This window comes from Taudactylus pleione, unplaced genomic scaffold (genome assembly GCF_031769625.1).
Source record: "Taudactylus pleione unplaced genomic scaffold, aTauple2 ptg000538l, whole genome shotgun sequence".
In the NCBI taxonomy this organism is placed as follows: domain Eukaryota; kingdom Metazoa; phylum Chordata; class Amphibia; order Anura; family Myobatrachidae; genus Taudactylus; species Taudactylus pleione.
Genome location: NW_028284940.1, coordinates 708,340 through 732,487, shown reverse-complemented (window position 1 = coordinate 732,487; position 24,148 = coordinate 708,340). Strand labels below are relative to the sequence as shown.

The 24,148-nt window shown below is 44.0% G+C and overlaps 1 protein-coding gene across 1 annotated transcript in view; it reads left to right on the top strand.

Annotated features, from left to right (window-relative positions):
• HEATR6 (HEAT repeat containing 6) overlaps positions 1-24,148 on the top strand; it is a 99,698-nt gene that overhangs the window by 5,717 nt on the left and 69,833 nt on the right. Inside the window, exons 2-5 of the mRNA XM_088451149.1 lie at positions 459-566; positions 5,875-6,015; positions 6,738-6,853; positions 22,989-23,103. Coding sequence (XP_088307275.1) covers positions 459-566; positions 5,875-6,015; positions 6,738-6,853; positions 22,989-23,103 — 480 coding nt within the window. The remainder of the gene's footprint in view (positions 1-458; positions 567-5,874; positions 6,016-6,737; positions 6,854-22,988; positions 23,104-24,148) is intronic.

Below are 24,148 nucleotides of genomic sequence, written 5' to 3'. Positions count from 1 at the left end.
GATGAAATAATAGGATAGGGCGAAATAAAAACATTGGCGATACAGATAGACCATACACCAAAATATGTGATATGTGTACATATTTTCTGTGTATGATATGGGATCACTGACTTATAGTGTATGCTGTTATACTTATAGGCACCTCTGTTCATTAACCATATTACATGTTTTCACTGTATGGCCACCTCGCGTACAGAATTGACTGGATTGGTAAAGCAAGAGAGTATATTGTATAGTATCTTTTATATGACTTGAGAATATTCTTGTAGAATAAGGTCTAGTGGGTTGCAGGGAGCAAGAAAGCAAAGGTATATTTATCAAATGTACATACAAATGCTTTCACCCACATCCTCAGGAGTTCACTGTTTGATTATTATTTTTCTTTACATATACTACAGTATAGGTCCTTAACTAATTTGTGTCTGTCACCCATTTTTCCTTTTTTATTTTAACCCCAGGAGGTTTGTGCCTTACTCGTTCAAGCTTGTCGCCTCGTTCAACTCAGCCAAGAACATCTTGTCAGTAAAGTTTGTCAACTTATACACTTTTTGCTGAACAGACTTCAGGTAGGAAACTGTATTTGTAACCAACATTAAAAAAACTAAAAATGAATAGTTAATTAAAAATCAGAAATAAATGTGCTTTATAAGCTGTATTATTTTATTTATTTGTCCCATGTTCTATTTATGACCGGTAAATTGCATGAAAAGTATACTGACACAGAAATCATTGATCACCACTCTGACATTGGTGCATTGAACACAATCAATGATGGAAAGGTTCAGTTGTCGCACATCTCTATTCCATAGTGCGCTTTGGTAAAGCTCTTGTGTTTATCCATGATGGCCTATGTCAAGTTCCATCTCTTCTCCATTTCCCTGCTAAACAGGTTTGCTGTACAGTTCATTTTACATTGAGATGCAGGAGTATATTTACTAAAATTTCTAAAAATGAAAAGTGTCGGTGTTGACCATAGCAACCAATCACTAGCTAGAGGCTTCTTATATCAATTAGTATTTAATAATCATACATATAAGCAACCTACTAGTTGTCTGACTCAAAGCTGATTATATTTATAGTTCTTACTATTTGTACTTGGTATCAGCATATTGGAAACGTTTTTTTTTTTTCTTGTTTCTTTTTGTATCTTTGGACTCCTGACACAAGTCTTTCTACTTGAAGCAGATAGTAAAGGCACAATAGTTGATTTAACTCTTGCAGTGCTGGAGCATAGTGCGGAGTGATTCACACAAACCTAATAGGTCACTGTCTCTCACAAGACCAGGATACACAATTCCTGAAATATCTGTGCTTCTGTGAACATTCCAAAGCTATCATTGACTTTAAACAGTATACATAATGGGACAATGGGAGACAAACAATGAATATAATAAGGCGATCAGACCCTAGACTAGTGATAGGACTCAGACGGCGCTTGGGTCACATGCAGCTCTCTGAGCCTTCACTTGCAGTCCCAATTCCTATCTTTATTTCAAATTTGTTTCTTCAAAGCTTGTATGTTATTTACAGAAAGGTGTCTTTCATTGGTTAAATGTATTGATGTAGTTTGTTATTGAGATTAAGAGTAATGTGTAACCCTTTTGACAGCTAGAGGGTTGCCCAATGCAGCCCGTGAGGTTTATCAGGTTTCCTAACACTGCCCTTGTCGGGCACACCTTCAAAATGAAAAGAACTTATCTGTTTTATTTTTCATTTTGTGTTTATTAGAGGTGTAATCAGAAATACCGTGACTCTTCGCAAAATATGGTTTTAATCCCATGTAATGTGAGGGCACTTACGTTAGTGCCATATATCACTAGATTCACTGTGCACCTCTATAATGTGCGAGGGAAATCTTTCATTGCGGGTGGACACGATGTGCCATTCTGGAATGGCACATCTCGTCAATGCCAATGACTCGAATTCCCCTGAAAACATTCTTTCATCTTCTGTATCTTTCAGCATAACTATGTATTAAGTCAGGGCTTGACAAATTTTTAATAAATCTAGGAGCCAGGATGAAAGTGTAGGAGCCAGACCACCGTCTCCCCCAAAAGAAGTACAGGAGTGAGGAGCACAGCTCTGTGTGTTATGTAACTGTTATACACACTATACTAGTCCACAAAATGGTCACAGTTGAATAGATACAGTAAAATGGAGGCCCCCTCACTTCGCTGCACAGCTCCCCTGCTCCAACCCCCACCCTGCAGTAATATCGGACCACATTTCACATAAAATAATGGTGCCAGAAAGTACAACAAAACCCCCCTCCTCTCGTGTTCACACCGCTATCTCTCTGAAGCCGCTCTGCAATCCCAGGCCACTCATAGACCCTATTATCGGAGAGCTTATGCAGCCTGGAGATAGGAGACAGTAGACAGCCGGGACGTACAGGAGTATCAGCATAGACTGGGACAGGCAGCAGGGATCAGAGCAGGCCAGGATGGAGAGGAGTCATCAGTGCAGGCCAGGATGGAGATGGACAGTAGCACAGCAGCCACCGCAGGCGATACTCAGCACATGCACTCCTGTGTGTGATATGAACACCGCAATACTATAGGCACGAATCTCCGCCAGATCTGATGAGGATCTGCTTCCTCCCTTACTGCAAAATCTAGTAGCCAGGCAGAAAAATCTGGTAGCCATGGTGACCTGGACCCCGGGATTTGTCGAGCCCTGTATTAAGTAACACTATTGCTGCTACCTCCATTTATATTTTGAGTGGTACAGTCTTGACAAACATTGCCTTAGAAGTAGACTTTGAAGTTGGGGAATTCCCAATTTCTTTTTCAGGGTCCATAGGAGGATCCACAGGGATACCATGGGGTGTGTGGTTGGAGTGATCAAGGCACCAAACAGTTGAGCTTTAGCTCCAAGATGCATCGGTCCTCCTCCACATATACCCCAGCCACAGGCTGACAACTTTTTCGTTTGGTGCTGGACAGGATCAGTCGCACCTTGGATAATGGCACTGCTTTAACAGTTCCAAGCTTTTAATTGTATGAGTTATTTTTACTACAGAGCAAGCAGCGCTTATGCTGCTGCTCCATCTACTTCCGCCGGCACCGCAACACTGGTAACTGGTCCATTGATTTCGGTGGGCGCTAGCGGGGCTTAGCTAGCCTCTCCACTGGGGACCCGGGACTGCAGTCGGGCTGCGGAAACACAGTTAAGGCGTCTTTGCAGTCCTTACCTCCAGCGGTGAAGACCTGCCGGAAGGTGCTGCAGTGGGACGACTGGTTCGTCCGCTCCCCCAATGGACCACCGGGGCAAGGTAGATCTGGCGCCAGGGACTGTGGCAGCAGCCATTTTTCACAAAGCCAGCGCACCCGGGGGTTAATGCAGCACAGGGGAGGTAGGCTCTCCCCCGGCACCCCCTCCCCAGCCCAGACGGCAATCCCTCACTAAGATTTCTTGCTTCTGAGCTGCTCCTCCTCCTAACCTCCCCCCTATATGAGATGCTCAGTAACCATTATTCAGTGCTCTGCTGAAGTTGCTGGTCTCAGGAGGTTTGGGTCGAATCTCCCTGTATGCTTCTTCCCAAGGGCCAGGTTATACAGCGCTCAAATCCTACCAACCTATTTGCTTGTGTAGTTGAACTAGAACCCATTGTAATTATATTTATATGCATTGTATGTGACTTGTGTTGCTCTACTGTGGTGTACACTTTAACTTTCTGACTGTCAGTTATTCCTATCACTGCTATTTCTCCTTCACCCTCAACTACCAGGTGTGCAGGGGTTCAATAGTACTTCACATTTACCTGTACTTGTGAAGACTGTCACATTGCATTGTTAGCTTTACACTTATTGTCCGCTATTTACTGCCTATGTCTTCTAGAGATCAGGATAAACAGGAGGCTGATGCCCCTGTGCTGGTTACATGCAAATTCTGTCTTGCGGGCTTGTCCTTTCAGGATTCCATACAGAATGGTTTGTGTATGAATTGTTATAAATTGCCTCACCAGTCCACGTTACCAGCCTCTGTCCAGGAGCCTCCTTGGGTGTCCTCCTTATCCCAGGTTATGACGCAGCTAGTGGATCTTTTATCTACTTCCATGCTGCCTCCCACCATGGGAATGGGTATGAAGCAGCCCGAAGGGAGAAGATCCAGATAGGGCAGGTAAGTACCCTATCCCTCTTCTCACCCCCCCCCCCCCCAGATCTAACCTTCCCTTAGTGGTGCCTGACCCTAACCTCCCCCGGGGATGCCTAACCCCTCATCACACTCACCCCCCCCCCCCCCCCCCCCTTGCGGCTAACGCTAAAGGCGCCCTGGACTTACCTTGTTCGGTATTTCAACGCCTATCTTTATTCTGACGTCAGTATTGGCGGCCACCGGTCTCTATTACAGCCTACTATGTTGGTACCCCCTATGCACCCCCAGGATGGATGTTTATGCCCACTCAGCTCAGAATATGGCTCAAACGTCTGCCCCCTCTCAGCAAAAGTTACAGGCGGACAGACCATTAGCCACCAAAGCACATAGGTGGACTGTATCATCTTCTCAGCCCACCCAGTTTTCGGATTCTGACTCCTCATCCGAAGAGGCAGATGACGCACAAGGTTCTCTCTCCGAGTCGCACTCTGGTGAGGAGCACCGTCAATCAACAGTGGATGTTCCTGCTTCAATCCTGAATATTGAGGATGATGAACCGGCCCCTAAACCTAAAACTCAGATGTTTAAACGTCAGAAGGTGGTTAAGATGGAATTCCTTCAATCAGAACAGCTCCCTGAGCTCATGGGAGAAGCTTAGGGTACTCTTAGCAAGCGGTTCCAGGTCCCAAGAAGACTAGCGTCTATTTACTCTCTCCCTACCAAGGAGTTTACTAAATGGGAAGTCCCTCCCACTGTGAATTCGCATGTGGTACGCTTAGTCAGAAACTCTACGCTGCCTTTACAGTCTACATCCTCCCTTAAAGAGGCCACGGATAGAAAGTTAGAAACTTGTCTCAAGTCAGTCTACTTGCTTTCTGGCGCTATTACTAGGCCAGCTATGGCTGTGGCCTGGGTGGCTAAGGCTATCGAAGGATGGGTAGGGGCACTGGAAGAGAGCCTGCCATCAAACGCTACCAGGGAACAACTGGTCTATATCTCCCATGTTCGGATTCGTCCTCTTATTTGGGAGAAGCTGCTTTGGATACTGGACTCCTGGAGAGAGGCTGTTTGGTGCAGAATTGGACAAGATTGTGGCTAATGTGGCAGTCTCAAAGTCTGCCTTTCTGCCATCAGCAACTGCCCTTAAGCCTAGGCTGTCCTCTTATCAGTCCTTTCGCCCCCAGGGTAAGGCAAAAGGACAGTCTTTTTCCAGGCAGTCTGGTTCGCTCAAGACCACCAAGCCGACAGTCAAGCAGACTTGGTCAGCCAGACATCCAGCTTCCAAGCCTGACGACAAACCTTCCACCTGATGAGGCGGGTCTCCTCCTGGGGGTTCCCAGGGTGGGAGGCAGATTTCTTCAATATGCCAACTTTTGGCATCAAACAACAAACAATTGTTTATTTATTTATTTTTTAAATACACTTTGTGAGGGTCGTTATGTGAAGACATCCCAGAAACCAATATAAAGACGTCGTGGACTCTTGCTTTTGAACACTTTGTTGAACATTGTCTGAATTGGTACATTTATCTGATGATTTACTGCATAGATCATCCCTGGGAAGAATTAGCTGCCACCTTTTAATAGGGAGTGTTCACCTTTATTATTATTATCACTTCACTTGTGTTTTATATTAATGTTTGTATGAGCCTTGTGCGCCACTTATATATATGATGTATCTGTGTGTGTATATATATATATATATATATATATATATCAGTGACTGTTTGCTGTTTGATCTTATAATGCCTTTGATGATTTTTGCCTTTGGTGACAGGTTATTGTTGATGAGAAGAATTTGGATTTTCTCCTTGGATTTTCTATTTCTGCCTTGAAACAATGTAGCTCCTGGGCCCATGTTGAAATTCTGCATGCAGTAGCAGCACTAGTTTACAGCAATGGGTCTCATTGCCAGAAGGTAACCAATTTGATGAATTCATATTGTTTATTATGATATTTTCCTCTGTCACTAATAACACCAATTTAAAAGGCAATATGTAATTTCTAAATGGTAAGTTGGTTAGTTTTTCTAGTATGTTTTTTGTAATGTCAAATTACACTCCTATGTCCTTAATCATTATTACCGCTCCTCCTAAGTCTGCACTTTCTGAGCTCTTCCATTGTGTCCACCAATATCTCCTATAGAGGGTTAGCATGTGAGGGTCCTTTCCCCTTTAGCTTCTTTACATACTTATGCTAACTGGTAACTGTATTTCTGTATCTATGAATTTAAATAAAAGAATAATACTGTTTTTCTGTTGATTCTTTGAATGTTACTCTTAGCAGAACATATTTGGAAGATATTGTTTGTATGTATGCAGTAACTCATAAGTGATGTGAATAAGTAAGCTAGTCCTTAGCTCTGTCACTCCTAACTTTAGTAGTTAGCAAATCAAATTTATCTCAGCCAGACAATAAATTGGTCACAATAGACACCGCACAACCCCTATATCTGGCTGTCCCAGACAGATCATGCACTGAGCAGCATATCCACATAAAATAAATTTGTGTTGTAGGATTTCCCTCATTTAAAAAGAAAAAAATTGGTCTGTTTTTCTGTAGAAAAAAATGTTTTAAGAAGCATAATGTTATCATTGTGTTCAGCTTTCGGTAAAACATTTTTTCTAATTCTACTATCAGTATCTTCCAGATTTGCTAGGTCCGACTGGGATCCTTGTACGGTTATGTGATCCCAGCAAGTCAGATTCTGAGATGTTGAGAGCTGCAGTTCACAGCATGGCCAATCTATGCCTTTGGTAAGCAATATTTCTTATATTTAATTTGTTTGTAATATCATCATCATCATCTTCATACATCAATGTATAATGTGTCCATGTTTTATAAATAAAAGATAAGAACATTGATTTGTTTCAAGAAGTGATTTTGTAAAGGTCAGTGTATTACTGTTACTGTGTCTGTAAATACTGTAGGTGTGCGGTACAGATGCCCTAATCTACACTAAGAGCCATCTCATGGGGTTCAGTAATTACTACAGTAGCATTTGCTGATGTGTTTGGGATTGTACAATAATAGGACGCTTATTATAACCTAAAACCCAGTTCAGCTTCTGTACATGGGGAACAAATTTCAAATTTACTTAGGTACACAAATAGTAATTAACGATATATTTATAGTCAATAAAGAGGTTTAAAATTATTCAAATAGTAATTAAGGATATATTTATAGTCAATAAAGAGGTTTAAAATTATTCAAAGAGTAATTAAGGATATGTTTATAGTCATTAAAGAGGTTTAAAATTATTCCTAAGTTAACAAAGTATTGGGTATAATAGAAATTATTTTATTTTACAGGTTGCTACCTTTCGGTATGTTTTTTCTGGGATGCAGTGAGGAAGCCGATGGTCGAAATGCCGACCGCTGGCTTCTCAACTGTGTAATCCCGAGAGGGGACTAATGATAGGTGTCGAAATCCCAACGCCTATTATTATCCCTACGCCGGGAACCGACGCCCGGCATACCGAACGATGGTAAGGCGGGCGCGGACAGCCGTGGGGGAGTAGGGTTAGCTTAGGTGCTCCCGGGGGGGACTTGGGGTTAGGCACCCCCTGGGAGGCTTAGGGCTAGGCTAGAGGAAGGGGGAGTTAGGGTTAGGCACCCTTGGGGGGAGGTTAGGGTAAGGCACCACCCTCCCGGGGATGGTTAGGTTTAGGCTGTGAAGAAGGGGGTTAGGTTTAGACACTTACAGGGGGGGTTAGGCACTCCTAAGGGGGAGGGTTAGGGGGGGTGAGGGTTAGTAATAGTGAAGAAACTTACCTGTCAGGATCTTCTGTTGCCAGTCTTCCAGCGTCTGGATTTGAACCGCCGGACATGCGTGTTTCATACCGATCCCATTTTCCTATGTCTTGATTTGTATTGAAATAGTTTTGTTTAATTGCTTTCTGGACAACATACCATAGTGGCCAGCAGTCCCTAATATCTAGGGACAGACCAGAGTTTTACAAGTCTGTCCCTTGAAATTACACTTATTTTTGGTTTTGACCAATTACACAATAACCTTCTCATTTTCTGCGTTCTTAGCGTCCCTTATTCTTTTGTGCTCAAAAGTAAATATGGAAGAGAAATAACTAAAACTTGTAAACTCATGTTCTCCGATTCAGTAAATATGTCGTGATTGGGTTTGTAGTATTCCAGTGGCACGCAGGATATTCTAAAAGTGATGTACTCAGCAGCAGTATCTCCATAGAAACTCATTTAAAATGTTTACAACTATAACATGCTATTGGAAATTCTTCAAACTCATGTGTCTAACTTAGCATATAAATATACTTCATACTGTGCATGCTGTAAATTGACTTTTAAATAGCTAGCCCATCTCTGGGTTGTTTCTTTGCTCTCAATATAACCTACTACTTTAACGGTTAAAAGTTTGCTTTCATTCATTAGAAACTCCTGCTTTTAAAAAATAATGGAATGTTCTATCATGGTTCTCAATAAAGTTTCTGGGTGTAAGTAATTCATTACCGGATATGTAAACTGTCCCCCATTTTTTTACAGCATTAAATTTGACATTCTAAATATAAGTTGTCTTTCCATTTTCGTTTGGGGAAAATGAAGCCAGCCACTTTAAGCATTATAAGATTCAATGTAAAAGAAAATGACCATCCAGGTTTGGTAGTGATACTGTGTTGTGAGTTTATACATGTCAACTTTTTAACATTCCTTAAGTTTCACATGCCTAAGGAGTAATCAGATCCGTAAGGGTACGGGGTATGGCAGTGTAAGGCTGGGCACACATTACAATGTCCGCCAATCGTGCAGGTGGTCGAGGCGTTTTCCCTTCACCCCGGACCATCACAGATTGCCGGTACATACTACATGATGTAATGAACTGCCACATACACGATATCATTTGATTGAGCGTGCAATACGGTCAATCAAACAATCTTGTATGTCATCCGGGGGAGCGCACAATTGAGGGTACACACTAGACGATGTAGACAATTTGTTGTTCCAATATGACAAATTGTCCTGATATTGTCCAAGTGTATGCACACCCTTACTTTAATCACTCTGAAATTGTTTTTTTTTTTTATTATTGTTTAATAAGGTTTAAAAAGATTTTTAATAATATTTAAATATTTTGTTTAAAAAAAATAAAATAAATAATAATAAAAGAAAATATATAAATATAAATAATAGGGTGTATTACAACCCTCCTATACCCCATGTCCATAGGCCTCCATTATAAAATATCTTTTCACCCCTTATAGTCAATAGACCCCCCAGAAGTCATAAATTCTAAAAAAAAATACCGTCCCCACACCCCATTAGTAGTAAAAAAAAATCCCTATTGTCTAAACCAACCCTCCCCCCTGTAAAAAGACCATTTTTCTTAGTGCCCCCCCCCCCCCCCACCCTGTGTCCAGTATGTTTTTTTTTTTTTTTTATCATTTACCCCCCTCCAGAATCATGTGTCTCTATTGCACCCCCAACCCCCACGGTTACCCCCAACCCCCATGGGCATACACACACCCTCCCCCATATGCAGAGTGCAGCGGAGCATGTGTCAGGGGGGACTGATCATCCGTGCTGAAGCTGATCTCTGCACTTAATCCTGCTGCTGGCTCCAGGCTGCACACGAGATCTCGCGATGCTTGCAAGATCACACGCATGCCAAGTGGAGCCAACCTGAAGGTGAGACACCGTGCATCAGCACTAGGCTTATTCTCTGTGTACTTAGGATCGCCGGAGGGAGGAGTTTTCGCTTCCCCACACCTGCAGATAAGATGTTCATACATCTAATCGGCAGTGTTTCCTGCTTCACCTCGGTACAGCTAAGTGTGCTACAATATATACATTTAATTCACTGACAGTTATATGAATCACAGATAGAATTAGAACCAACAAGGTATAATTTTAAATATAAAATAAACAAAGAACAAAAAAGTATATAAACTGAGATATGCAATAGGGATACTGTAAAAATAAATAAAACTAGATAATCTCCTCAATCAAGATAGAACTCCAAGACTATAATATGATCTAAAAGATAATAATCTGTACAATTTTTCTACTTCAGGGTCCATAGGGTATCCACAGGATACCTTGGGGTATAGGCGATGGCGGCAGACATCCAGGCACCAGAGAGTTAAATTCTCAGCCTCCCAGGATGCACTGGGGTCCCTCTCCTATACCCCGCCCCCGAGCCTCAGGCCACTCAGTTTTCGTTGGTGCCTGGCCGGACCAGTCGCACCGTACAGAGGGGGATCTTTTCAAGGCCCCTGAAGATTTCTTCACACCTGTGGCTGCACAACTAGAGTGCTCCAGCATAGGACAGTCAGTATTGACGTCCATGCTGTCACTCCTACACCCCGCCGGTACCAGAACGCCGGTACCGATCCGGGGATGCTGGTTGGTAGCTGGGGTCACAGCTAGCGGTGACCCTGGCTACCTGGACTGTGGCCGGATGCACGGGGGACAAGGTAAGCGGCGGGGTCCCCCGGTGGGCACCCGCCGGTAACACAGTCCTTTTTGGTCCCCAGGCAGGGGGCTCCCTGGGGACCGGCTGCGCGTGGGGCCAGGTACTGATCCTGCGCCTTCCACTAGACCACCAGGGACAGCGGACCGCAGCATGTGCGGTACAGCGCGGCGTCCCAGGGGTTAATAGCAGGCCAGGGGAGAACGCCTTCCCTGTCTCACAGCCGGCGTCTCCCCCGCTGCACAGTGCCTTTCCACAGCGGTCTGAGCGGGCTGTGTCAGCGTTCCTCCCCCGGGCCCGCCTCCTCTCTGCTCCTCGGTGGCCATTTTATCACTACATGTGCTGGGAATGACAAACTCTGCTGGAAGCTGTTACAGGTGCCATTGCGGTCCGGGTCCCCCGCATACCTCTCCTTCAATTAAGGTCAGTGTATGCAACACTGTTTCCTACCAGGCTCTGGTCTGTGTAGTTGATCGCAGTGCTTGTAATGCAGGATGTTATCTGTGCATTGTATGTGACTTAAATGCTAGCGCTGTTTGCCTGTACTTTCATTTCTGACTGTCAGCCTTTTTCCTATCCCTGTTCTTCTGCTACAGCCCTTGCGGTGCGGTGTTGCAGGGTGTTTATTACCTCACAGTAAACGTGGTTTTTCTGTGTGGGAGGTCACATACGCTCCGTTCACAATCCTCATGTCTGAAAGTGAACGAGGATATCCTCTTCCAGCTATAATGTACTGATATCATGTGCAGTTAGCGGAAGGATATGTAGACGCTGAGGGTTTATGGAGGGCATGTTGTATTATATATCACGCCCCATTTCTGTCACTGTGCCTGCACAAAAAGGGACCGCCCTCGGCTGGCTAAGATGCTTACAGCCCTTGTGGGCAACGCTCCCTGCGTTTCCCCATAGGGGTTATCGCAGTGAGTGGTGGTCTCATCACATGCAGGGGTCCCTGGGCAGTTGATGGTACCCCAGTGTATCATGTTTTTCGCCCCCCCAGGTCTCGCAGGAGCCTGTGTGGGTGAATTTATTGTCCAAATAGATAGGTATAGCACCTGATGGACGTTTTACAGGGGGAGTCACCATTCTCAGACGGGTAAGGACATGACGTCTGATGACGGTGACATTATTGACTTTTTCAGACACAAGCCCCTTAGTACAAAGGAGGCGTAGTCTGGGTCTAAAGTCTATATACCTGGCCTTATACGGGCAGTCCGTGCGGCTTTGGTTATTACATATCCCCCGTGGCTAAATCCAACTATGCCTTCTTAAAGGATAAGGGTGTTGCCACTGTAATTCCTCTATCTGGTCAGGTGGATCATTTAGAGGAGGCGTGGAAAATCTGGGTAAGCGGTTCCAGCCTCAAAAACGGTTGACCTTTTGTATACCCATTTGCGGATAATTATTTTTCCGAATGGGAGTTACCGTTACGGGTAGATTCTCATGTTACGCGCCTAGTGAGGAGTGTTACGTGGCCCATGCCCTCCAGGTCCTCCTTGAAGAAGGTTACACATTGCAAGGTGCAAATATATCTAAAATCCAATTATTCCCTTGCTGGAGGGGCTTCCAGGCTGGCTATGGCCGTGTGCTGGGGGGCCAGAGCCATGGAGCGCTGGGTAGGTAACTGGATCTCTGCACACTGACGCTCCAGCAGAGCAGGTGGATAGTGGCAAATTCTCAGAGACTTAGCCACGTTCATAATGAGACAGTCTTACATATAGCCTACTCCTTTCCAGAATCTCCTCGGCAGCAGTAGCGGCTCGGCAGCAGTAGCGGCTCGCCGCTCCCTTTGCTTGCGCTCTTGGAAAGCGGACGCAGATTCCATTTGGAATGCTTTGCCTTTTACAGGACGGGTCCTGTTTGGCCCTCATCTGGACACAATTGTGGCCCCGCAGGCAGCAGCTACGTCTGCCTGTCTGCCATCGGCTACAGTCCCATCGGGGTCTGGGGTTTTGTCTTTTCGGCCCTGTGAGGCCAGGGTAAGTCTAAAATATAGCTTTCCAAGACAGTCAGTAGCCAGGAAATCTGCTCAGCCATAAGAACAGGCTTGGATTACAAGACGTCCTACTCCCAAATTGGACTATAAGCCTTCAGCCTCATGGGACGGGCCTCCTCTCGGGGGACCCCAGAGTTGGAGGCCGGCTTCTCCAGTTCGACCAGTGCTGGTGTCTGACCTCCACGGACACTGGGGTAAGAGAAGTATTTTCTTGAATGTATGTCCTCTCCTCCCGGTAAAAGCCTCCCAGACGGTTTTTCATTACAGGTCTTCTGTCAATTCAAGACAAGGCCCTGTAATTTTTGAGGGTGTTACACTCTATGCTCCAGGCAGGAGTTATAGTACCTATTCCGTTGCCCCAAAGGGGAACGAGGTATTACTCCATCCTCTTTCTGGTACGGAAACCCAATGGGTCTTACCTGGACATCCCCAACCTGGAATCCTTCAACAAATTCTTAAGGGTTCCTTGGTTCAGGAGGGGGGACACTGCATTCCATCACTCAATGGAGACTGGGAATTTTGTGGTGTCGTTGGATATATTCAGGGTGACTACCTGAATGTCCCTATTTTCTTCGAACACCAGTGTTTTTCCTCAGGTTTGCAGTGGTCGATAAGCATTTCCAGTTTTACCAGGGTCATGGCAGTTATTGCAGATGCAGGGGGTCCGCTTGTTACCCAATCCGGACGACCTCCTGGTGTTACCAGAGTCTCCAGAGATACTTCAGTGCCATCTGCAACGGACAATATCTGTGTTGCTATGTTAGGGCTGACTGATACACTGGAAATGGTCCTCTCTGATTCTTCACAGAGGATGCTCCATATCCCAACATCTGAGGATCTTTGTGATTAAGGAAAAGATCTCTGCATTACAGGCAAAGGTATGCAGTTGCCTGCAGAGTCGCCGAGTGTCTATCACTCGGCAATGTGGTTCCTGGGTTCCAGGGTGTCGCTGTTCGACATGGTGGAGAGTACCCAGTGTCACTCTAGAAAAATTGATCCTCTCCGGATGGGATGGGTTGCCCCATAGGATAAAGTCAATAGTGCTTTCCCCGAAGGTTTGTCTTTCTCTGGCCTGGTGGCTGCGGAAAGCTTACCTAAACAAGGGGTACCCCCTTTGGGATTGCGCACTGGGTCCTTCTGACAACGGACGCCAGTATCCGTGGCTGGGAAGCAGTGACGGGTTCACACTTGTTCCAGGGCAGGTGGACACCAGTAGTTTTTGCGCTTCCCATAAACATCTGAGAACTCTGAGCAGTATTCACGGTTCTCCAGCATGCAGGACAGGTCCTCCACGGAAATACCGTGCAGGTACGGTCTGACAACGCCATCATGATGGCTTATGTAAACCACCTAGGTGGTTCCCGAAGTCGGGCGACACTAACAGTGGTGTCCCGAATTCTGGCTTGGGTGGAAGGCTATATCCCTGCCGTCATCGGCAGTGTTCATTCAGAAATCCTCAGATAGAAAGCAGGCTTTCCCAGCCGTCAGGACGTGCATTCAGGGAAATGTCCTCTTCATCAGGAGGTGTTCAATCTTCTGGTGAACAAGTGGAGCCTTTAGAGATGAGACTCTTATGGTAGACGTATGTTAGTCCAGTGGACCTTCTAAGTTGGGTACCTCGTCCCTCCGTTATCCCTTCTTCCAGTAATAGCAAGAAGGAGGCGCGCTCCTGCTGATAGCTCGTGCGTGGGCCAGACGGCACTATTACTCAGATCTTTGGAGTGTTTCAGTTAACACTCCGAAGCTGTTACCTCTACGACCAGACCTGTTGTCTCAGGATCCTGGCTGATACCCAGACCTGGGTTGTCTGTCCTTGCCGGTGTGGCGGTGGAGACTGCCCTCTTAAGGTCTAGGAGTTTTTCCAGCTCTATAGTTAACAGGGCCTATGTCCATGCTAAGAGCTCGGAAGATTTTATCTGCAAGAATTTACCATCAGGTATGGCATACTTTCTTTCAGTTGTGTCGCCCTACAGGCTCTGCTCCTCGGGTATTCCGGATATCCAGAGTGTTGGCTTTCCTACAGGTGGGCTTAGATAACGGTCTTCGCCTTGCTTACCTGACGGTGCAGGTTTCTGCCCTGTTGGTTTCATCGTAGGATTGCTACTCTGATGTCCCCACCTTTGTGCAGGGTATACATTATATTCAGCATCCCTTTGTTGCTCCTGTGGCTCCTTGGGATTTGGCTGTGGTCTTTATGGCTCTCTGAGGACCACCATTTGATCCACTGGGCTCAGTGGACTTCAAATGGCTTATGGCTAGGAATGTATTCCTTCTGGCCATTGATTTGGCCGGTAGGATCTCAGAATGGGGGGCTCTGTCATGTAGACCTCCCTCTTTCTTATCTTTCCTAGGAACAGGGCAGTGATTCGCACTTGCCCTGGTTTTGTACCTACGGTGGTGTCTAGTTTCCACATCAATGAGGAAATTATAGTACCTGCCTTTACTTCCCCAGTCTTTTCTGCTGGTGAGGCCTCTTTGGATGTGGTACGGGCTCTAAGAATTTAAGTTGACCGTACCAGTCCATTTAAGAAATCAGACTCTCGGTTTTGTCCTTTCTGGTTTCCATAAAATGGGTTGGCCTGCCACTGCGCTAGCTTTGGCAGGATGGATTCACAGGTCTTCCTGTTCCATCCTCTTTTAAAGCTCTTCCACTAGGTCTCTGGTTCCTTCGTGGGCAGCTCGACGTGGCGCTTCAGCGGTTCAGCGATGATTGGCAGCCACGTGGTCATCTGTCCATATTTTTGTAAGGTATTATGTTTTTGATACCTTCGCCTCTCAGGATGCTTCCTTCGGGTGGCGGATTCTCCTTACAGCACAGGAGCGTCCCCACCCTTAAAGGATACTGCTTTGGGACATCCCCAAGGTATCCTGTGGATACCCTATGGACCCTGAAATAGAAAATATGAGATATGGTAAGAACTTACCCTTGTTATCTCTATTTCTACGAAGTCCATAGGGTTCCACAGGACTCCCGCCCTGTCGCACCTGTACTGCAGATGGGCTTTGATCTGGTCACCGGTTTCTCCGTCTCCTTCTGGTGAGAATGTGATTCTTGTGTGTTCCAGACTTTCTTCTCTCTCTTTTTTGCTCCTGCTCCGGCCTATGGCTTGTTACGAAGCTGAGTGGCCTGAGGCTCGGGGGCGGGGTATAGGAGAGGGATCCCAGTGCATCCTGGGAGGCTGAGAATTTAACTCTGTGGTGCCTGGATGTCTGCCGCCATCGCCTATACCCCAAGGTATCCTGTGGAACCCTATGGACTTCGTAGAAATAGAGATAACAAAGGTAAGTTCTTACCATATCTCATATTTTTTCATCTTAAAATCCATTGAACGAACTAGGAATATTTGAGAATACAGGCATATAAAATGGGAACAATTAATAATTTATACCCCAAGTGCTGAATATTCATTATTTTCATGTAACAGATATCAATCACAACTTATGATAACATGAACAAATATATAAAATAAATGTACTATTTTGTAAAAATGTTAATCCAGGTACCCTGTTTTCAGTTTTAATTTTTAAATAAGGAGTATCTTAAGAAATTTGTAACCATAAATGTGGAGTAAAATCATCTAGTCACCCTGTAACAATTAAATCTCCCTATAATATATTAAACTGATACTTAATTACTACGGTAGGAGATAAAGATTATTGGTTAATAGAGAACCATTAGAAAATTATAAATCAGGTATGATTATCCTAATAAATAATGTAAGAATCCTATTCAATGAAGTTGTTGAATATCCACAAATTAATCATTCAAAAATAAATAAAAGTTGAGTCTCCCATATCCAAATATTCCGAAATACGGAATATTTTTAGCATGACTAAGGTAGTGAAACCTTTGCTTTTTGATCGTTCAATGTACACAAACTTTGTTAAAGGCACAAAATTATTAAAAATATGGTATAAAATTACCTTCAGGCTTTGTGTACAAGGTGTATAAGAAAAAGAAATGAATTAATGAATGTAAACAAACTTTGTTTGAGCCACAAAAATATTGAAAATATGATAGAAAATGACCTGCAGGCTGTGTGTATAAGCTGTATATAAAACATAAATGAATTCTGTGTGTATATTTGGGTCCTATTCCCAAGATATTTCATTATGGTATGCAATTATTCCAAAATACAGAATATTCCGTTATCCAAAATACCCCTCCCTGGTCCCAAGCATTTTGGATATGGGAGACTCAACCTGTAATTGTTATTTAACTTAAGAACCGTGCTCCTTGTTCAATATCTCCATACACCAGCGGTATCTATTGAATGGCTGTTAAAATAGCTGTACAAACTAACCCCTACCTAGCAAAGAGCAAAATACCAGCGGCGTCTATGTGAGATGCTGTCTGTGAATGGCCATGGAAATACAGTAGTTGTATAAGCTAACCGCTATCTAGCAAAAAACTGTATACCAGCGGCGTCTATCTAATGCACTGTTTGTGAAACCTGTAGTGCATATGGATAGCTGAATTATTATTTTACTGATTGTTATAGTCTGATTAATACTTGGAGCTTATAGTATATGTGCATCATAAAATACTGACTTCCAAATTATTACTTGTACTGACTGCTAGATTACAGTAAGCAGCAAAGGAAATATCCAGCTAACTATACACACCCTGACTATACGGCCATGCATGTTCTGACCGAAAAATGATCATGGTTAAAGAATAAAATATGAATACAGAACATGGACTACCGTAAGGGGAAATGAGATGGACAGATTGCTAATATAAGCATATAAATATAATGGTCACATTCATATAATAAACTATCACGTTTGTAGGTCTATGATACTGTAATTATGTACCGATGGTCAAACTATAATACACACTGATCACAATGCTGTAATTACTAGTCAGCAGACAAACCTAATTTACTAGCAGTTATAAATATTCTGACAGCATAATTATATATAAACAGAACGCTGCATGATGCCTGTATAAATACTAACTAGCTGGTAAATAAAATGTAAAAAGCAGCCATAAATATTCGGCAGCGCAACCATATATACTAAGATAGTTTAATCTAATATAAAGAGAGCGCTGCACAATATTAGTGTGAGAAGTGTGACAATATACTAGTAGCTCAGGGAGAGATCGTAGCTGCGTCAGGGAGTAAATAATCACTTGACTGAATATTTATAATCCGAACTATGGATATTACAAAGGAAGGTTAAGAGACTGACACACGATGCCTGACAGATCGGATACATAGTATCAAATAGAAAAAGCACACAGTGTCAGATAAAAGAGATATACAGTATAGTACCTATTTAGAACACTGAATACAGTGTATAAACATAATAAGGACAACAGTCTTTCTGAATGAAACATACAGATAGTGATGAGTGATCTAATGTAGAGCTCGTAGCAAGGATATATTGACAAGTAATTATACATAAGGAGCAATAACAGACTCCTTATCTACAAGGTGAAGGAAACTGAGAATATACCTCACATGATAACTATCTCTTATAGGAGTTAGAGAGAATCACAGGATACGTGAGGGTACCTCTTCCAAGAGGAAGATTTTAAACACCTTTTCTATCTTTCTACACTACTATTGATTTTAATATAAATACTTTGATGCTATATAACAATATATTTTAAAAGACTAAATATATTCTAATATTGTATGTTGACATGGGGTATGTGCACTGGAGATGATAACCCATTTCTCTTTCTTTCTATTGAGATCCCACGCATGCCAAGTGGAGCCGGTCTGGAGGTGAGACACAGCACATCAGCACTTGCTGATTCTCTGTGTACTCGGGCAGGGATCGCCGGAGGGAGGAGTTTTCACTTCCCCACTTCTGTAGATGAGATGTTCATACATCTCATCGGTAGTGCTTCCTGCTTCGCCTCAGTAAAGCAGGAAAGGTTTAGCGGCACGATCCATGCCGCTATAATACATTTACCCCACTGTCTCTCCAGAAGGAAAGGGGAATGTGTGAAGGCTACGGAACAGCATAGACCAGGGGAATTCAACTTGCAGCCCTCCAGCTGCTTTAAGCTACGCATTACAGCATGCCATGCCACAGTTTTGTTATTAGGACATGCCAAAGCTAGGGAAGCCATGCTGGGATGTGTAGTAAGTTAAATACCCCTGGTATAGACTAAGATGATGTGAGTTCATTTTGTAAGGAGGCAAAAAGTTCTTCATGCCACTGTATCAGAATCGCCCCAGATAAAGAAACAATTTTAACTAATTTAATGTATCTCCATAAGTCTCAGGGAAAAATCAAACATGCCCAAATATTATCAAACTTACTGGATGTATTTCTGAGTAACCCTTTGTCTAGTGGGGCAGTTGTTGATTACCAGTGCTTAGGAGTGAATGCTTTTGCTGTGTTGAGCATATGAGTACTGTACCAACATTTTTGTTTTTGTGATTGGAAATGGTTCTATTTTAGGTGAGTACTATTGAATTCCAGGATGCAGTACCAAAGCAATGTAATCAAAGGACTTCACACATGGACTGTGTTGTCCAGATTTGCTGTGTATCAGCAGCATCTTTTGTCCCTCTGTGGTTACATCCTCCCTATTTTGGGGCAGCTCTAAAATTGATAAATTGGAAAGTGATAAACTGCCAGCCACTCGCTCCTCAAGCAGTTAACGATGTGCACCCAGACGACCTGTTGTGCGACGGGGCCCTGCATCTGCAAGTGCATACACACTTGCCGATGTCGGGAGCCATTGTTGCATTCGTCTGCATGGCCCTCGCTAACAATGTCGCTGACGATGCGCGTGAGCGTGTGTCGTCAGCGGCATTGAGTGTACACACTTGACTATGTTGCCAACATGTCGTCCGATCTGGCCGGATCGGACGACATATCGTCTAGTGCAGTGGTCGCCAATCTTAATTGAGGTGTGAGCTACTTGAGAAAAATGGAACCTGCTGAAGAGCTACTAAAATTTGAAGAAAAAAAAATCTGGCTGATAACCGAACAATTGAATTGTCATTTAAGGAAAAAATATTTTTCATAGAAAACAACAATGCATTTAATTATTTCAGTGATATTGTTGTAATTTGTAAATAAAATGTAAGAACAGGCACATTTCACTGTTAATAACTGGCTCCTAGGAGGTACGTGCAGTAGAGCAAAAGATATAGGCAGGGCTGCTGTGTGATTTTCCGGCAGGGCTGCTCGGGATTCACTTGCTGTGCCGTGGCATAGACGCCGTGGGCGGAAACACGGGGAAGCACATCAGGTGATTGCTGTAGAGGCTATGGCAATCACCTGACGTGCTTCCCTGTGGCTCCACCCATGGCATCGATGCCATTGGGGAGCGTGCATCAGAGGTCACTTAATGGTTAACTCGGCAACCAGGAAGCAAGGCGAGCTACCAAAATTAAGGCCGTGAGCTGCCAGTAGCTCGTGCGCTACGAGTTGGAGACCACCGGTCTAGTGTGTACCAGTTATAATTGTCATGTTACAGGCTGTGTTGGTGGTTGGTCGTTTGTCACTCTCCAATTTATCACTTTCTAGAGCAGTGATTTTTCAACTCGAGGCTCACTACGCAAGATTTTAAAATTACCAAGGCACGCTATCCGGCGATACGGCGTATGCGACTTATGAAAAAACATACCCATTGGCCCCCACAAGAATGAAACCCACTACAGTGGCCTCCACAGAATAAACAAAAATCATCACATTGCTCCCCACAGAAAAAAAGAAACTATACCACCTTGGCTGACCCCCACAGAGAAATATCATGCACATTGATTAAAAAAAAAACACTTGTCCCTCACACTGCAGAGCTGACAGCAGCAGGCGGGCGTCCAGGCAGGCAGGTGGGCAGTAGAGAGAGGGCTGGCTGGCAGAGTGGGCGGCCAACACGACGTACGTGATCTGTGATGTCACGCCGCCCCAACCCAGAGGAGCTCAAAAGCAGACCGGGCTGCAGTACTGTATAATGTGCCCGGCAGTTCTGAACCCCGCGGCGGCACACTTCACAACCGCCTGCAGCACAGTGGTTGAAAACCGCTGTTCTAGAGCTTAATACATCTGCCCCTTTAAGTGAAATTCCACCAAGAATGAATCTTGGAATTACTTTCTTGGGCCTGACTGACTATCTCGAAGACCATTTTTTTTCTTCAAATATCATAAGCCAATATACAAGAATTACAGTTCTTTACCCTATTCTCTCTTTTATTCATAATGAGGTATCATCCTCTGGAAGGTGGTTATGAATTCTAGCACTGGTGCCTCTGCTGAGCATAAAGTTTCATGTATTGCTGACAGGGCACTCCCTCCTCCTGTTTTTCTAAATAAATACTAATCTAATTCTCATGTAGTCATACAGAAATTCTTCCTGCGTCCACTTGAGGTACTCCCAGTGGGAGGATTATCGTGGGTGATAAGGCAGTGTCTTTCTTTACCCAATCTTGCAACATTTCTGCTGCTTGTGCTAGAGGGAAATCAGCATTGCACAGAAGTGGTGTGAGAGAAGGACAGTTATAAGATACTTTGTTGCTTTTACCTATGTCAGTCCACATTTTAAGGCAGTGGTCCCAAACTTTTTCAGTTCCAGGCACCCTTAGGGTCTCCTTCATTTTTTCAAGGCGCCCCTAAGCCATTTTAATTACCTGTAGTACTGCCCTTTATGTAGTGCCCCCTGTAGTACTGTCCATTTTGCAGTGTCCCCTGCAGTAGTGCCCATTATGCAGTGTCCCATGTAGTAGTGCCCCTTATTCAATGCCCCCAGTAGTAGTGCCCCTTATTCAGTGCCCCCAGTAGTAGTGCCCCTTATTCAGTGCCCCCAGTAGTAGTGCCCTTTATGTAGTGCCCCTGTAGTAGTGCCCATTATGCAATGCCCCCAGTAGTAGTGCCCTTTATGTAGTGCCCCCTGTAGTAGTGCCCATTATGCAATTCCCCCTGTAGTAGTGCCCCTTATTTAATGCCCCCTGTAGTACTGCCCCTTATGTAAAGTCCCCTTGTAGTAGTGCCTCTTAGGCAGTGCCCCCACACCCCTGTGCAGAACTTACCTGACTGATGTTCACGCTGGGGACCGATCCTCCTGCTGTCACTCCCGCTGCACTGTCTGGATCAAGCTGGATCCAGAAGGTGTGCAGGATCCTTACAAGTTCCCAGTTATGCATTGCGCGGGGCCACGGGTGACATTGTGACATCACCCGTGCACTGCATCACTGGGAACGCTGAAGCGATCAGAGGCTTCTTTAGCCTCTGATAGCTTCAGAGGCCAGCGTCCAGTTTCTGTAGGAAAGTTGTGGTCCACTTGTAGGAAAGTTGACCGCGATCTACTGGCGGGAGCTCCGTGAGCTACCAGTAAATCGCGATCGACGTTTTGGCCAAGCCTGCATTAGATTAGAAAAAAAACTGACAGCAGCTTCCCTCTGGCCACGGCAGCCTGGTGACAGCGCAGGGGTGCCGCCGGTGCACAGTTTGGGAACCACTGCTTTAAGGGCTTGTTCAGTTGACTAATTTTATAGAAGCTCCTCAGACTGTGTTCCAAATGAAATACGTTGGGAACAGACCACACTGAAAATTGTGTGGTGGCAATAATCTAGATGCCTATTTTCAGAGTGGTTTGCTGTGTCCTGCTTTGTGTGCAACATGGCATGATCAGCTGCAAGTATTTTGATAAGCCCTAAGTGTCTCCAGCCGTATAAACCTTGGCTTATTGGGGTTTATGGCATGAGGTTTTAGATATTTGTTTATATTAAGCGGCTTCTATTCATATCACAAATCTGTCACTTCCCCTACCTAGTGCCTAAACCTAACCTTCCCCTCCCTGCACCCTAAACCTAACTTCCCTGCCCTAGTGCCTAAAACTAACCCTCCCCCTAGTGCCTAACCCTCCCCCTAATACCTAACCCCGCACCCTAACCCTCCCCCTTACGCCCGATACTTGCCTTCAGGATGCTGGCGATCGGGATTCTGGTGCCAAAATCCCAACACTGTCGGGATTTCGTTGCCGGGATTTCGCCAGTCGGCATACTGCACGGTGGGATGCTGACTACATCCCGTCGCCATGACCTCTCTTTCAGTCTGTATATTATGATTTGTTAGGATTTAGGGTAACCAGCCACCCTAAGGTTGATTACTCTCTGGCATTAGTAAAGCTCTGCATTCCACATGACATCACTTTCCACTTGCTGTATTAACCAGCGCTTGCACTTGTAGTGAAGGTGGGGGGGTCGCTCTTGGACACTCCATTAAGCCCAAAGAGTTCACTTGAAGTGAACGGAAGTAAATAGAACATTTTTCAAAAAATTACCTCACTACTCTGCAAACATTCCCAATCTTTAGCAGGTATGGGATCATTGGAACCATTGTGTTCCATACATACATGCTTTACTAGCATTAGGAAAAAGTGAAAGCAATGGATAAGGGAACTTAACTTGCTTAATGCTTTCTCAAGATGTCAATGTCTGAGACCAGAAATCTGTTTGTTCTAAGTCCTGGTTTTCTTTTCCATCCAGTGTGCCCGGAAAACCTTACTTGGATGAACCATACCGGGTGACCTGTTTTAAAATATTTCTTACAGTCCTTCAGGCACCAAGAATTAATACAACGGATGAAATAGCAATTTGCAATGTAAGTAAGAGAATGTATTTCTATTAGGAATATACACCAAAATGAAAATAACCTCTCCAAAAAAATAAATAAAAGGAAACCATACGGAGTGGAGCTTGGCTAGGCCTCCAAATCTTCCCTTACACTCGGTAAAGGTGCACATGGAGCACACCTAGCAGCATCAAGACAGTGATCCGAATGACCAGATCCTATTTTATTACATTTCAATATATCAACAGATGGGAAAAGTAAAATTAGCAAAATAACTTTTTTGTACCAATTTAATTTTCTTTTAAACATCTGAATTTTTTAAACATTTATCTGCCACCACCATGGGCTCTTCATTAGTGCCTTTCCCATGCTTAGGATGCCACCAATATACAGTCTGTGACCTTACCATAGACCTGGCCATAGCCAAAATTTCAGTGAGCCAGGGACACTCCTATCTTGTATGGATTATTTATTGGATATGTGTCCCTCTGTGACAGATAGGAATTGCTCTTTGAAAAAGATGATCTCAGTCTAGTAAGTGCCCCAGTGTCAAAGACTTCTTTACATGCTCTTTTATATACCCTGGATATCTGGTATCCAAACCTATAGTATTGCATGTTGAGTCATTATTTATACTTTTTAAAGTTGAAATTTGAAAATTAAAAACAGACACATGAAAACTTAGTTCACTTCGCTTAAAATTCAGTTTGGACGAGTAAAAAAAAAAAAAATAGTCTGAGAAAGTGACGTGCAAAATATGAGGATTACTGGTGTGTTAATTTGGCACTTATTCCTGGTATTAATGGGGCAAAATACACATTAAAGTAATTTCACATTAGCTGCTAGTTGATACAAACAATTATACGAGTCAGGAGCAGGGGGACACCTTCAGTGGAGCCCTTAATCAAATACAAGGGTGGTTCAATAAATAAGGTAACAAGACCTTTTCATTACGTAAGTGTATTCAACATGTACATATACGTATAATCAATAGTATGGCCTTGGTACAGATTATTTTTCCACATGGTCTCCGTACTTGTCTAAGATTTTATTCCAGTTGTACACCAAGGCATCT